Below are 16848 nucleotides of genomic sequence, written 5' to 3' on the forward strand. Positions count from 1 at the left end.
TTCTTATGTGTATCATGGGAATAAAAATATCTGTCCTGCCTACCTTAATGAGTAGTTGCCAGGACCCAATAAGATGACAAATGTGAACATGCTGAAAACATGGTGTAAATGCAGAAGGGTGGTGATGGTACCGTGGCCAGGAATGTTTTAGCACAGAGGGCAGCTTCCATATTAGGGAAGAAAGTTTGAAGAGCTGCCTCTAGATTTGATCAGATGGCAGATATTTTCTTTTGGTCAACTTTTAAAAATTATTTTCCTTCTAATGTTAGAATGCAAAATTCAATTTAGTGCCTAGACCTTGCAGCTCAGTATTCATTTACCCAAGCTCTGAGCTTATTTAAGCAGATACAGATTGGGGATGGGGAACCCAGGAATTGCTTTGAAGGTTAGATAGTGTGTATGACAAGGTGGTTACCAGTGGATGGATCTGCTTCAGGCACATAGAAAACTTGGCTCCATGTCCTCATCTACTAGAGATTTACCAACTGATCTTATAGCTACTGAGGGCTGCACAAGTGTCTTCACTCAAAACTTTGGCACTGGATCCAAGGGGAAAACAGGAGATAAGAACAGGGAATAGTGGTGAGTGGTGCTATTTTTCTCATGTCTTTTCTTTAGGGCTTTCTGATCATATCCAGGAAGCTGCCAGCCGCACAGATCCCTAAGGGAAGGAAATGTCCAGTTATCGTGCAAAAAAGATATTAAAAACTAGAGGACCTGCATTTATGTCCCAGTTTTATCAGTTATTGACAGAGTTATTTATTTATTTAGCTGTATACTGGGGATTGAACCTAGGACTTTGTGCATGCTAGACAAGTGTTCTACAACTGAACTGCATCCCCCAGCCCAACAAAAGCTTTTTGTGCAAATCATTTAACCTCTCTGAGCCCAGTTTCCTCATTCATAAAGGTAGGGGTTCATGATGTTAACAACTGAGCTGTTAAGAGAAGGCTTTGTAGACTGTAAAGTCCTTTAGAGGTAATAGTGGATATTGGTGTCACTGCTTTATTGTTATTCCCATTACAACCAGGGTGTTCTCGTATTTTCCCTCCCTCCCTCCCTCCCTCTCTCTCTCTCTCAAAATGAGGCAGGATTAGATTATAATTTGCATTTTCAAGTTCCCCAGTGAGTAGAAATGACTCTAGAAGAAAGTAGATGCAAATAAAGCCTACCCCTTGAACATGATGCAGGGATTTCTGAAACAGTTGTTAAAGGGACCCTACTTCTCATCCTTTACCTCAGATGCTCACCCCTGGAAGCTGCTTTTCTTAGGAAAAGACCAGGCTGCTGCCTGCCAGATAAGGTCATAGAATTCCACAGGCTCACTTGAGAGTAGGAGCCCAGAAAGAGAGGCCAGCTGTAGTTGGATGGGTGGGTAAGGGTGTGGTAGGGGTGGCACATGGTGGGAGGGCCAGGAACAGCCCTGCTTCACTTTTGCCTCATTAGGATCCAGGCTGCTCTAGTCCTCAGTGCCCAGCTTATCCTAGGCACTGGGCAAAGTAAAGAAAACTTTATAGGTCTCAAGAACTTTTCTTTTTTAACTTTTGTGCTGGTTTAGACATACTAATCTCCAGGGAGGCTCAGGGCTCAATTTGGAGATGGCAATAATATCCTAACAGAAGCATTTTGGTTGTCTGTATTAAGAGGTTTAAAAAGTGACTATGACTTTCGGTTCAATAATTTCATCTCTGGGAGTTTAACACAAGAAAATAATTTGAGTTTCATAAAAAGCCTATGCTCAAAGATGCATGGATTATAGTAGCAGTGGGGGAGGCACCCCAAATGTCCAGCATTAGAAGACTATGATCATGTCCAGGAGTTGGGACTTTTTTGTTCCCTTTGTGTCCCTAGTACCAACTATAGCACTGCCTGGCATACATGTGCCCAGTGACACTTTTTAAATAGTTATATAAAAAAAATGTATACATATGGTAAGACTATTATTTAATCATTTCAAATAAAGAAGCTTTAATGAAATAGGATATTTTCTACATTAATAAGATTAAGGGAGAAAACACATATCACTATTTTTTTAAATAGAAAGAAAAAGAAAAACAACTCATAAGAAGATACTCAGCTATATCTCCAGATGGGGACATCATGGATGATTTTTTTTTTCCTTTTCATACTTTATAAAATTTCAAAAATAACTGATTTTGTGATTGGAAAAATTTTTAAATTTTTTTATTTAAATAAATAAAAGAGGATGTTAGTTTAGTTTATTCATGGAACAAACTAGCAGCCTCTAGAGCTCACTGCTCCATCCTAAAAGAACCAGGCGGCCTTTGTCAACATACAAAACACCTACAGACTTTGGTTGTGTCTGTCAGCTTGGCTTGGAAGCTGATCCCTGCTAACTTCAAAAGGGTGATAGAAACTCCAGTGTTGAAATTGCACAGGTCATGTTGCAGAGACATGCCCAAATGTTTATTATCCCATCATTGAACTGAACACATTTTGTAGTAGAGAGAAGAATTTTAAGGAGATAGAATTTTCTGGGCGGGAAGTTAATTCTTAGAATTCTTTCCCTGCTTCATGGTTGTTATAAGCTGTTGAAAGTGTCGTCTACTTCCCTTCATTCTTATTTTAGCTCATGCTATCTTAAAATAATTTGCTGTTCAGCCCCTCAGTGTATTAGAGTAAGTACTTCATGAAATGTCTCCAAGATACACAATCTTCTCTTGAAGTCAAGACTTCCTTGGAATTAAAATCCTTGTCATTAAGGTGGGCTTTGGCACCTGAATTGGAAATTCTTGATTTTCCAATGTAACTGCATTTGAGAGGTTAAATGCCTCTCAGAGAAAAGGCCCACTTCCCTCATTCTGTGAGGAGTGATGGTGACCAAGGGTCCCCCAGACGTTACTGACTGGTTGTGTTTGTAATCCTTTCATTAACATGACTTCTATTCATCATCATCTCTCTCTCTCTCTCTCTCTCTCTCTCTCTCTCTCTCTCTAGCCATAACCAGCACACCACAGCATTCAGGCATCCTGTGACCGGGCAGTTTTCTCCAGAAAATAGTGAATTCATTCTTCAAGAAGAGTAAGTATTTTCATATATTCTTCTTATCCAGGCACAGTTTGGGGGCTTAAAGGTATTTGCTTAGAACAAAGCTTATTGGACTATTGGAGTGGGTTTGTTGATTCAATGTGAAATGTGGGAAGAATTTTATTTTTCAATCTCCAGAATTCTATCAGAGGATGATGTGGTAAAGGAGAGATGATATAGGGATATGCTGAGGTTGGTACAGTCAGAGCCTCTTAAAAATTCCCTTTCCCCTGAAGCATCATCTAACATATTAGCTGTGCTCTGACTAGACCACTCATCTGGTATGAGAATAAATATAACCTCACACTGAGAGTCAGCCTCACAGGTAAGCCTCATGAGATCCAAAGCTGGGGTCTACAAGTGAGGAGGCTGGTGATACCACCATCCCTGAACATTTTGAATCCTGTCTGCTCTGTTCCTAACATGGGAACTTTCCTGCTCCACAGCTCAGTTTCAGTTGACGTCTGGCTAGTTGCTCAGAGGTGGATTCTGTCACCGGGGATTGTCTACTTAAAAATACATGTACAACCCATGCAGCACATATTGTTTTCCCAAAAAATGAAGGCAAGAAAAGTGCATAAGTTGTTCTGCTCCTTTCTCATCTGGGGCAATTCTATCTCAAAAAAATATTTATTTCTGAGAAGCAAAAGGATATTAGCTTTAAGTTTTAAATAAATTTTTCCCTATGTTCTGTCACTTAAATAAAATGTGATCTTAAAATAAACCATCAGTATTTATATTTTTGTAGTATTTTCCTGCCTTAGTACTTAACTGTTTTTGAATTTTTTAATTATGGAAAATTTTAAACATATAAAAGTTGAGAGAAGGCAGTAACTCCAATGTGCTCATAATTTTATTTCATCGATACCCTCCCTTTCACCCATTGGATTATTTTGAAGTAAATTCAAAACATGTAATTTTATCTCTATAGTATTTTCAGTTTAGATTCATTATCCTACAGAACTTTTAAAATTAGAAATCTATAATTGTGATGACACTGACTTTTCTTGCATGTTTACTCTGTGCTGGAGGCTTTACATTCATATCTCATGTAATACAGAAATCCTGAGAGGTTGACCATCATTGCTCTTTAGAGGTGAAGATACCGGGAATCAAAAAAATAAAAGTCACTTGTACAAAGTCAGATGGCTAGAAGTAGAGAGCCAGATGCCACCCAAGGATTGCTAGATTTTAAGGTCTCTGCTGTCTTTATGTGGTGTTCTCTTCAGGCAAAAATCCAGCCTCTGACTTTGTCAGAGATTGCTTGGTTAATTATTTTGGTAATGGTGGTCCATGGGACATGACTGCCAGGCTCAGGGTGGGGGGGTTCTGACTTTAATACTACAGGTTGTGCATCCTTTATCTGAAATGTTCCAAAATCGAAAAATTTGAGAATTATATTGGCACTCAAAAAGTTTTTCAGGGAGCTGGTGTTATGGGTCAGTGGTAGAGCGCTTGCCTAGCACATGTGAGGCACTGGGTTCGATCCTCAGCACCACATAAAAAGAAATAAAATAAAGGTATTATGTCAATCTGTAACTAAAAAGAAATACATTTTTAAAAGTTTTTCAGATTTTAGGATTTTTGAATTAGGTATGCTCAACTGGTAAAGTCCATGTAGATATTCCTAAATCTGAAACACTCTGAAATCTGAAACACTTTGAATTCTAAGCATTTTGGATAAGGGATGCTCATCCTGTAGTTGAGAGAGTAGTAGAAGGTAAAGTTTGTCTGTCTCCTACATGGAGAAAGAACTTCTGAATGAGAGAGTAAATTCCTCAAATTCCAGCCCCAAATGAGTTTGTGTAAAGAATTCTGAAGAGAGGAGGTCCTTGAATTCAGTCCCCTTTGTGAGACAGTCACCCATCTTTATAAGGTTTGAATGGAGAATCCATCAGAACTCTTGGTGCAGAGATGCATAGGCTTCCATCACTAAACAATTCTGTCACAAACATTTCTTCTTCCCTTCATTCTTAACAGAAAACTATCTCTTCACTACTTCTGAGTAGTAGGTAGGCTTTTTTTTTTCCCTGCCAGAATATCTCTAATTAATCTCAATTCCATCCAGTTTCCAAGGAAAAGGTGTTCCTTCTTTCTGAGGCCATTTCCTGGATGTCATGGGTATATCTGATTATCTCAGGGATTGGGTGGCACTGGGTAGTCGGATATTCCTTGTAAAAGGCAGGTTGTGCTTAAGGCATTGAGACAAAGGGTTAAGAAAAAAAAAATGTGAAGATTTCCACACTTATTCATAAACTTAAATTGTGTTGGGGCTGTGTTGGACTCTGGAGCAAGACAAATGTGGTCCTGTTGGCAAGGAGCTTATGAAGATAGATAATGACAAGATAAAAAATGTGATTAATTATTTGTGGAAAAGGAAACATGGGGCTTTGTGGGAATTGATCAAAGGAGACTCTAACCTGCTGTAGGGTTTGTGGAAAGCCCCTCAGTCCTGGGAAGTTTAAATTGAAACCTGTTTTGTCAAGATGAACAACTTGGGCAAAGACCCACAGAGAAATGGGGTACAGCATGGAAGGTCTACACCAATTGAACTAGAGTGAGAAATTAAGAGCACAGGGTGGATTCTGGAGATACTTGGGAGCTGAAATTGACAGGACTTGGTGATTGATTGACCTTGGTAAAGATGAAAGAAGTCTGGCCCTAAACTGAAGGAAGGGGACAGTTTAGATGTGGGGAGATTAGTGTGTGGGTCCTGAACAACCCATGCAAGGTATGACCAGCCTTGGTGGGGTCAGAAGTCAAGAAGAATGACTTGTAGTGGAGGTTTATGAAGGGGAGTGTGAAGATAGAGATGAAGAGGAAGGCTGTAGCCAATTACCTAAATTGGTCCTTCCTGAAACACATCCAGATATATCTCCTGGAGAAACTCTGGAGGCTAAGGCATAATTTCCCCTTGCAGGAACTGTTTTGAAAATATTCAAATTGAGGCTGGGGTTGTGACTCAGCAGTAGAGCGCTCGCCTTGCACGTGAGAGACCCTAGGTTCGATCCTCAGCACCAAATAAAAATAAATAAAGGTAAAAAAATATGCAAATAAATGACATTCCTCTTTTGTTCCCTTAAAGAAACTCAATTTTGATGTAAAGGGTGTTATGTGTTGAGGATAAATGACTGTGATGACCATTGGTGTTCTTGTACATGCACTGTCAGATGAGTATCTTGGGTGGAAAAGGTAAAACTGGGCCTTTCCTTTATTTCTCCAAAGAGTATCTGTTAAGTCCAACTCCTGGAGAGTTATAACCCCATTTATTCCCCTCACCAAAGCCCTCGCCTCCGGTTTCTTAAAGCTAATCCTTCTGAAGCAATGATTCTCAAAGTGTGGTCTCTAAACCGGTGTCTCTTGGTTACTTGATAAAGATACAGGTTCTTGGGCCTATCCAGACCTGCTGATTCAGAGGCAGGGCCCACTAATCTGGGTTGTTAACAAGCTTCCTGGGTGATTCTGATATAGGCAAAAGCTTGAAAACCACTGATTTAGACAACTTACTAAACTTCTCATTCTTTATTAGTTATTCTCAAGTTCTTCTGTTCACCCATAAGTATTCTCCAGATACCCAACATTCTTTGGGCTGTGGTGGCAAGCTTAGATTTTAGTCAAATAATCTTGGGTTCTTTCTGTGAGAAGAAAAAAATTTATAAGGCCCATCTCCATGGGGACTTCTCTTAGGCCATTGTGGGTATTAACAGGTAAATCTTCCTCACCTGTTGGCAGGTAGGACTCATCTGAGCCGCTTGGAATAATCAGTGCATGTCCACCCAAAGACAGTTTCTATCTTACAGATGAGAGGTACAGAGAAAGCTATGATCTGATGGATACAGAAGACAAGAGTCCTAAGTGTTCTAATTTCTGTGTCAATCATACAGAATCATTCAGGATAGACTAGGGTCTGCTGTGATAACAAGAAACAAGATTTTAATGATTTAAAATAACATATTTTTCATTTTTGTTCTGTGTCCATTGTAGATCACCTGAGGGACTATGTTCTGTCATCTTTACTTAGGGAGGCTTCATTTCTATGTTTTCACAATTGCCAAAGGCAAGAAAAAGGGACCTGAATGGATTATACACTAGCTGTTCCACTCATGTTTCATTGGTCAAAGCAAGTCCCAGAACCACTCCCAACTTCAAGAGAAGTAGGGAAGTGCTTATCTACCATGTACCTAGGGGAAAAAAAATCACACATTTTTATTGGATAGCATTAATGATTACCCTTAATAACTCACAGTTCAGACTAATAAAGGAAGTAGCCCTTTTGGGCCTGTTGCCAACAAGCTAAGTTTGCTGTATGACGAGAGTACGTGTTTTTTCATTTCACCCTTTCTGTTATGCTATTTAGTTCTCAGTTCTTAGTTCTTTGTTTCCAAAGGGGGGTGGGCATCAGTCATTAGACTCAATAGATTTGTACAAGCTGGTAAGTGGTGGAGTCCAGATTTAAATCGAGGAATTCTGGCCCCAGATGTTGTGCTTCTAAACAGCATGCTATATTGCATACTTGAGTGTTCTTCAGGGGACAATCTTTGTTGTTGGCCATACTCAAACAGCTTGCCAGCTGAGTATGCTACTGCTGCATAGACTTTTTAATTGTAATCGTATTTGTGGTAATGAAAATCCATAGTCACTTCACTCTTGCTTGAAAGATGCCAAGCCTTCTCAACCATCTCTTCTGCAGAAAATGTTCTCAAACCTTTTCTTATAGGGCCTCATTTTCAGAGATTGGATCATTTGTGCTCTTCTTAAGCCTCTTTCCTGATTCTTAGTGACGTTTTTGAATTGTGAGATTGGAGCCGGCCCTTTTTTTTGCTAAAAGTGCCACACACATCCTTAACATTGAACGCCCAGGGCTTTGGTTTCAGTGTTGGGTGCTCTTGCACAGGAGCAATTTCTCCTTGGCTCTGGGCAGCCCAGGAACCTGCTGACAAACACCTCTACAGCTCTCAGGAAGGGGAGAGAAGCATTCCTTAGTGGTGACGCCAGCAGCTGACTGACAGCAGGCTGTGTGCAGTGATCCCCAGGCTCTGTCAAGCATTTCACGTTGAGGTGGGGCCTGGGGTTGTGAGAGACTATGCCATTGCTCTGGAACTTCAGAAGCCCGCTGTCAGTCTGAGCAGTCAGCTGGAAAGCATGCGGGATCTCCATGGAGGCTCCTAACCAGAAAAGTGCCCTATCTGGCCTGCCCACCCTGATGTCCTGGTGAGTTTGGTTTGTCCCTTCTCTATTTTTATCATTGGATTATTTGTAAAAGAAACACAAGTGAAATTGCATGAAATGTTGAGTGGTATTCGGAGAATAACATTTTAAAAGGTGCAATCTTGCTGAAGGTAAGAGTCATCTTCCTGATCTGTGAGTTCTGCTGAGAGGGATTCATTTTACAGGTTGCAGGGCAAGACTCTCCTAAGGCTTGTGCAGATTCTAGGCCTAGGGGCTAGGTATCTCCTGCTGCTATGGGATGTCTGTCTCCTTTTCCTCCTGCTCCTTCTGTAGCTACAAGTTGGTAAAAGCTGGTAATAAGAGATTATCAGCAAGAGAGCAGGAGAGAGGGTACTCCAGAGCATCCAAAGGAGTCCATCCTTCTGCTCATCTGTTGGGCTCTGGGCAGTGAGGCTGAGGTGTTTCCATATGTGGTTGTTAGAGCCAGCACCTTATCTCTAGATGCTGACAGTCTTAGACTAGCTTTGCCTGTTGCATTTGGTTGCCATGGCAGCAGAAAAAATGGGGAAAAATGGAAACACCTGGCAAACACATGCAGAAACTTGACCGTTCAGTTTTCTTACCTGGATTCAGAAACAGCATTTGTGACAGTCACAGGTAGGGGAAGGGATGGGGAGGGGGACCTTAGTTCATTCAGACACCTAGGTGTTGATGTTTGCAGTGGATGATTTGAAGGGCATCGGCATTGGCGTTGGGGATGCAGTCACGGCCACACAGCAACCATGTCTTCAGCTCTGACTCTAGGGTGAAAATGCTGCAGTGGTGGCTTTGCTGTGTGTAGAATGGAAGCTGCTTCTTGCAAACAGTAATTTTGTTTCTTCCTATGAATTTTGTTTTTTCCTTCTTGTGCTCTTGCTTTACTTCCCCCACAAGTCTGGGAAATGCTCAGATCTGCATTAGAAAATGTCATTGTCTAATGGAAAAGTGGCTGCTTGTTAGTCTGGGAGGTTCAGATAGGTTATAAGAGGGCTTGCCAAAGACATAGATTAGAACTGGAGCATCTCTGAGACAGAGCAGAGCAGAGCAGAGGTGGAGGTATCAGTAGAGGTTCAGGGCCAGTTCTCCTCCTGCATAGATACACATTGAACCTGGACAGTGGAAGAGACTGGTCCAAGGTCATGCACAGAGCAGGGACTTATGCCAAGACTAAGGCAGTTAGTTCTCTGATTTAAGTTGAGGGGCAAGTCTTACAGGGTTATTTTCATGCCAGGTGAGGGGGTGCTGTTTGGGCTGGCCTCCAGCTCCTGGGGTGGGATGAGGAATTGTAGCCTGTGTTTAAGAGGAGTTGAGGGGGAAGGAGAAGGAACACAGAAAGCCATAGTTGAGTAATGAGGCCACAGTTACTGAATGAAATCCTGTGTCAGACAGCCTCCCCCAGGGTGTTGGGAGTTTACAGTGAGCGTTGGCGGTCTGTCTGCGTCTCTTTCTCTGGGAAGAGGGGGTGTGGAGGTATCTATGCCTATTTGGGACAAGAACTTTCTTTTTTTTTTTTTTTTTCCCTGATTTTCATTGTGTATTGCTTTTTCCAAACCTCTTAGTTGGTGGGCGTAAGCTCCTTAAAAAATGTACTGGTGTCTGTAATTGTGCCCTCTTCTCATGTACTCCTCCTTTCATATTAGAAATTTTAGCTAAGCTCCCTGTGTAGAATTCTTGAGGATAGATATGAATCTAGGATCCCATTTTTTTGGCCTATCAGTAGCATACGCGTGTCCTTTAATGAGGTCTTTTCAGTAAGAGATCCTTATTTCCCCATAGCTTTCTAACTTCCTGCTATAGTCTTAATGACTCTTGACACTATTTCAGAATGGGTTATTCCACAGAGTTTATAAACTTTAACAACAATGACAACAAAAAATTCCCAGATAAAGGGCTGAGGTTGTGGCTCAGTAGGAGAGTGCTTGTCTTGCATGTGTAAGGCACTGGATTCGATTCTCAGCAACACATAAAAAATAAATAAAGGTATTATGTCCATCTATAATAAAAAATACTTTTTAAAAAATAATTTTTAATTTATTTTTTAGTTTTAGGTGGACACAATGTCTTTATTTTATTTTTATGTGGTGCTGAGGATTGAACCCAGTGCCCCATGCATGCTAGGCGAGCACTCTATCACTGAGCCATAACCCCAACCCCTAATAAAAAATATTTTTTAAAAATTCACAGATAAAGCACTCTTTGTTTTTATAGGAAGTGATCGTTGTTTATAAACTAATTGTTTGGCACCTTGAGTTTTCTGGAGAGAAGTGCCTTCAAAATAAAAATAAACTGTAGGTGGGATTTAAATTCTGGGGTCTCCACTAGTAACAGTCACGAGTAATGCATTTCATTTCATGCAGTGCTTCATGGTTTTCAAAGTGTCATTTCAATACATATAATTGCCTTGTGAGATGAAAGGCAATTTTCACTCCATTTTACAAAATGGAAACGGAGACTCAAGGATCTGGATGTGATTTGTGGGGGAGTCAGTAAGCTTCAGAGCTTGGCCGAGATCCAGTTACCTGGGCTCTTGCTCTTTCCAATACCCCAGGATCCCACTGGTTTGGGCATGGCCTTGGGGTTAAGAACCAAAACCCACTTCTCTCAGACCTCAGGACTTGTCATGGAACAGTCTTTGTGGCAAAGCTCAGGCTTCAGGGTTCAGCTATTGTCTTAAGCAAGTCATTAATCTCTCTGGGACTCAATTTCCTCATCTACAAAATGGAGATGGTAAAACTAAAGTAATACAGGGAAAGGGCCATAGTAGGTGCTTGACAAGTGCCACCTAGTCCCTTTACCTGCTTGACCTTTCATACCTATCCTTCAGGGTTGGTTGTCCTTGTCCTAACTCTTGTGACATATAGAATAGGGAATGGTCTTGCTATGATCCCTCTTTAGTGCTTCAGTTCATGCCATTGATTGAGCGGCAGCTAAGGCTCCTTAAACAAATTTCTCCAAATGCAGACCTATTGAAAAAAAAAAAAACAAGACTTCTGTACTCATAATTTTCCTTTCTAGCTATATCTATCAATGTTTTGTGCATTTGGTTCTGGACATGCAGGAAGCAGAAGGCAGCTCCTTATACAGATGGGGAAATCGAAGCATAGAGAAAGCCATTTCCTGCCTAGGCTCCCCTGAAACATCCTTGACAAAGTTCATAGTAGAATTAGTCATTCTTCAACTGTTTTTTTTTTCCCCCCAGATTGACTTTATCTAGTCCTTGCTTCTCTTGTGCATTTCCCATGGGAGGCAGTTGAGCAAAAACTCTAGCTCTCTGTTTTGAACTTCAGCCCACAGCCCTCCAGCAAAATAATTGGCATTCATGTAGCTTAAACCAAGGAAAGTGAGGTCTTTGTTCAAACCATCCCACTGTACTGGGAATCCAGATAGCACAGAAACCCAGCAAGCAGGCTTTTAAGTTAATAGATTTTGTTTAATGACACCAAGAGTCTGCATGTGCAGGTTGTTTGGTCTCCTGTCCCAGGGATCTGCATGATTCAATGTGCCTGAGGGCATGCCAGGGGCATGTGTTTTTCACAGTTGCTTTGTTCAGGGACACACTTCTCTGGGATGGGAACATTTCTTGGTTGAGACTTACCAGTACTGTACACCCAGTTTGAGGATTTGAGGACAAATCAGTGTCTTCCCAGGCTTTTAGGTGGGGAACACCCCTGTAAGATGAAATTGGCTGGAACAAATGTACTGGCATTCCCATATCCAAGTGAGAGATATCCCTTGGAGTGTTATCTGTTCCGAATGTGTCACACAAGGATGTTCCCATTGCTAAGCTTTTGAGGTGAACCACTAGTAGTAGTTTCTATCAGAGCCAGTTTTTCAGGCGAGTAAAAAAATTATTTGGAAACTTTTTTCATATTCCTATTTAATGCCAAGTGGTATCCCCAAGCATGACCACCATTGTTTTTTCTACTTTATAATTCTGGATAACTTGTAGTTATTTCTAAAGACTTATCGCCCATGAAGGATCTGAAAGACCATGATCTGTGTTGAGGAGATTCAGAGGAATATCCACTGAAGACAGATCTTATTACTTGGACAGGGTGGGTAGCTGTGTTGTCCCTTGATCTTTCAAAGAACCAGGTCTTGGCTAAGTCTGTGGCTTGAGTTGGGAGCTGTCCCTGCCTGTGAGAGGCCCTGGGGAGGACATGCTCTGTGTTCATATAGACAACTCAGTCTCTTCCCTGGGGCAAATTGAATTTGGACTTTCATCTGTGTCTTCTCATAAGCTTCCTTTGGGTGTGGCTGAGCAGCACAGTGCATGAGAACTAGAATTGTCATTGTATGTTCCTTTCTTTTCCTCCCCCATCTACTGCTGTCATTCACTGATGTCCAGAGTTATAGCCACAACCAGTCCTTCTATAGCCAAAATCTGTTCATAGATGGCTCGCCACATGGCTGTCATACCCTCTTTCCTGGCTTACCCAAGGCTGCCATCTTTCTTCCACTAGAGAGGGGCTGGGGAGTGCTGGGGGTTAGAACATGTGAGGAGGTAGTTAGAACTCAAAATTGTAAGGTACAGAAATGGCAACCGTATCCATTTGTTCTGGATTTCCAGGATCAATCACAAATCTTTGTCCTACAGAGAAGATATTGGGTGTCTCATTTTCCATTGGTGGAAGATGAGGTAGTCATTTAAAATCATGTTGATGATTTTACAGTGGTTTAAAAAATGAAGATGTAAGTGCACGATCACAATTATGTAAAAACCAAAAAGTGCCCACCCCCTAAAACCCAAAACAGGCATAAAAAAAAAGAGTGGATATAAATATATCAAGCATTTGGATAGTAGGACTCTGGGTGATTTTATTTACTCTGCTTTTAGCTTTTTCTTATATTTCTCAAATATTCCATATATAATAAGACTCTATTAGTAGCTTAAGTGAGAGCAAATTAAATTTGATAAGATCCCAGACAAATCTTTTCTATCATTGGACTGTATGTCCTGAATTTTGACTAGAGATTCAGTCATCTGCCTTAACTTGAGAGCTCTTCTTCCTTATTTCCCCCTCTGGAAATCTAAAGTTAGGTAAAACCAGCTGAAAACCATGTTTCAGACAGTTCTGCCTGGAAGCAGGGGATGAAAAAGGCAGCCTCTCAGAGCCCCTTCCCACCCCCAAATGGTGATTATCTCTCACTGCACACAGTGTCTGCCAACAGGGGAGCTGCTGAGCATGGTGACATTCTCCTTCTGAGTGGGGAGCAATAACAAAAGTCTGGCTGGGATGGAGGCCGGGGGCGGGGAATCTGAAGTAAGTGCCTGAGCTGATAAGGAGCCAGTGATCTTTCTGCTGGTGGGATGTGCACCTCCAGCTGCCAAGCATCCCACAGGGCCTGGCCCCTTGGAAAGCTTGCTACAGTGGTCCTGCTGCTGGAACTGCTCTGGGGGCACAGTAGTCACGGAGACTTGTGTGGAGAATTTCCCTCCTGGTACAGAGGGCTGGGGCTTTGGCTCAGAGCATGTGAAAGTTCACTTCTCCTTTGAGCAGCACTGTTCTTTGAAGAGAGCATCGAATCTCTACAGTGGAAACTGGAATTTCTCCATCACACCTCTTGAAAAGTGAGCCTCTTGAAGGACATCTCAAGTGCTTTTTTATTTGGTTGTGACTGGCTGGATTCTCCAGCTCCATCACTTCAGGGTCCTGGTACAGTCCTCCAAAGCAGATTTTTTTCTGTTCTTCAGGCAGCGAGTCTCAATTTATTATAGTCTGACTGGCATCAAACTGCCTGGATCCTGTTGCCTGTCAGAACAGTGGACAAAACCCAGCCACCAAACACTGAGACTTCTTCTTAAAGGGAAGCTTACTGGTCCTGGAGTTGGCAAGGTCTTGGAATCTGGTATTGAACTGTTCGAGAGAGGTATTGAATTTGTGTGGAGGTATTTGTCACCACTGCTTTGAAAGACTGGCAGATGCAGGGGCTTTGTGGAGGCAGGTGAGGAGAATGCTCTCAAGTGTCTCTTTAGTGTCGAGCCAAGATGTCCCCAGTGTGCTGGCCCTCCCAGGGCAACTTCTCAGTGGAATGTACTGCATCTCTGGGATGCTGATAGGGAAGCACCAGGGATCCTCATTGGGGTGCACGGAAGGCTTCATCTCTTCTGCCTCTCCAGGCATAGTACAAGGGGTTAATATCTTTTATGGCTCTATTTTGGGGCAAATGGAGTGTTCCCAGAATAGTACTCTTTGTTGAGTAGTCTATTTTGGGAGGCAAGCCCCATCGGCATTTATGTAAGCATTCTCTGTGTATATGGGGGTGTGCATGTGTGCGCAAGTGATTTCTTGTTACTAATTATAAACAGTTTCTTTTGGGAGTCAGGGAAATAGAGGTGTGTGTGTTTGTGTGTGTGTGTATAAGGGTATGAATTGCTCTTGCCTCCTGTGAAGAATAGTGTGTGCCCATCTGATGGGGCAGTTGTCACAGACACCCAAGTAGGACAGCAAGTATGAGGACCTTAGGACAACAGGCAGGGATGACAGTCTGGGCGCCTTTGTGGCTGTCTGGCTGTGGAAATGTGCCCATCTGTCTTTCTCTTGGTTCCCTGAAGCACTAGGGCAGGCCCTTCTGCTGTAGTCTGGAGTCAGGTAGTCTAAAAAATCTGGCCTGAATCTAAGGCCAAGCAACCAATTCCAACATGCAACAAATCTCTGCTACCACTTCCTACTCCTCAGCTTGGCACTAACACATTGGATTCCCATGTCTCCCCACAGGCCAAACCCACATATGTCAAAGCAAGAGAGAAACCAAAGACCATCCAGCATGGTCAGTGAAACATCCACAGCTGGTACGACATCTACCCTGGAGGCCAAGCCTGGACCCAAGGTGAGTTCCTGGCCACTGGTTCCATCTTTCCCTTTTGTATTTTGCCAAGCTCCCTTATAATCAGAGGCCCATTCGATCGTCACCATAGTTTTGTGAGGGAGATCCCTAAGAAGTATCCTCCCTAAGTGATAGGTCAGGATATTTTTTTAAAAATATTTTTTTAGTTGTCAATGGACCTTTGTTTTATTTATTTACATGTGGTGCTTAGAATTGAACCCAGTGCCTCACACATGCTAGGCATATGCTAACACTGAGCCACAATCCCAGCCCAGGATATTGAGGTCAGGAGGCATTATGTCCCTTGTCCAAGAAAATGGGTGATTGCTGAAAGACCAGGACTGATATCTGGGTCCTTGAACACATTCTCTACTTTCCTGGCATGTGTTGAGAAGGCCACACTGTTGTTCCTATGGGCTGTGTGTTAAAGCCTGATGAGATTCTGTGACAGATGGACCTGAGGAAGGGTGTCCTTGGAAAGAGCACCAAAGTTCCTGTGCTCAGTGTGTGGGAACACTGACTAAAGATCAGGGAGAAGAGTCAGCATTGCAGAATGGGGGAGAATATTGAAGGGCAAACCCAGACAGGAGGGTAAAGATCAGGACATAGGCAAGACATCTATGACCAAAAAATAGCTTTACACCAGAGAGCCATAGACATATTAGAGACAACAGCTGCTGGTGAGTTGGTTGAAAAATCCCTTTAAATTTTTTCTTTGTGACCCAGCTGGGAGGCTTGCCAGGTCTTGAGCTTGCTTTTTAATTAGAATGCTATGGCCATGTGCATGCCTATTCTCTGTCTCGTTGCTGTTTTGATCAAAGGGTGCTGCCACTTAGAGTAAAGCAGCGAGGGCCAACAGCCTTCCTACCACAAGTGCTTTCTTGCGCCTCCCTAAATTCCCTGCTGCTAGAGTTTAACTCTGCTTTTTCCTAGATCATTAAGTCCAGCAATAAAGTCCACAGTTTTGGGAAGAGGGAACAGGCCATTCGGAGAAACCCCAATGTTCCAGTGGTGGTAAGGGGCTGGCTGCACAAGCAGGTGAGGAGGCTGAGGAGTGGGAGGTAGAGGGATGGCCCTTGCTGCATTCCTTCTTTTTCCTGGTCCCAGGACACACAGGAAGAGGCACAAAAGTTTTTGCTCCCAAGTTTGTGTGGGGACAGGTGCATTCTGCTCACCATGCTGAGTGATTTGCTGTTCATTTTTTATGAGTGGACTGGCTGCTGAAGGGTTACAGCTTCTCTCCCAAAACCCACTCAACCTCTGACCACTGGTACTGTCGGCTGACCTGGGACTCAGGCCATAGTGTGAATGGGTCAGCCTGAATTCAACCTTACCACTAATCTCTACTAGAACCTGCCTTCCTGATGTTAAAGTCTTTATTATCATTTGACTGAAAAAGTCCCGTCTTTTCCTCTCTCTTTTCTAGCACACATATCTTTAGCACCCCAAATTCCAAATCAGCCAGACTCAGCTCATTGTTTCCACACCCCTTACTTCTCTTTCCCCTAGCCTGTTTTTTCTGGATCTTAATAATGTGGGTACTATACCTACTCTCCTGGGCACACAGGTTAGAGACCTCAGAACCATCACCTGCTCCTTCTTCTCCCACTTCCATTCAGTGAGGAAGTGATATCTCTGTCTCCCCCAGGCCATGCTTCATCTCCAACCCCAAGTTTATCCACTTCTAGTCCTATGGCCATGCTGGGCTATGAGCTCCCAGGATGGTGTCTCTTTTGTCCCCTTTCTTCTCTCCTTGCCATTCAT

General features: G+C 42.5%; 1 protein-coding gene across 15 annotated transcripts in view; it reads left to right on the forward strand.

Annotated features, from left to right (window-relative positions):
• Plekha7 (pleckstrin homology domain containing A7) overlaps positions 1-16848 on the forward strand; it is a 209153-nt gene that overhangs the window by 124288 nt on the left and 68017 nt on the right. For 13 of the 15 annotated variants that reach the window (XR_013437740.1, XM_078046416.1, XM_078046410.1 and 10 more), the window contains 3 exons: positions 2959-3042; positions 14976-15087; positions 16018-16122. Coding sequence is in view for 14 of the 15 variants with exons in the window: in XM_078046416.1 (XP_077902542.1) it covers positions 2959-3042; positions 14976-15087; positions 16018-16122 (301 nt within the window). In the remaining variant the exon portion in view is untranslated. Of the gene's footprint in view, positions 1-563; positions 583-2958; positions 3043-14975; positions 15088-16017; positions 16123-16848 lie in introns of those variants that run through there. The other 2 variants (XM_078046420.1, XM_078046413.1) reach the window with 2 other exon arrangements.

The sequence above is a fragment of the Ictidomys tridecemlineatus genome, chromosome 4 (assembly GCF_052094955.1).
Source record: "Ictidomys tridecemlineatus isolate mIctTri1 chromosome 4, mIctTri1.hap1, whole genome shotgun sequence".
NCBI classification, from domain to species: domain Eukaryota; kingdom Metazoa; phylum Chordata; class Mammalia; order Rodentia; family Sciuridae; genus Ictidomys; species Ictidomys tridecemlineatus.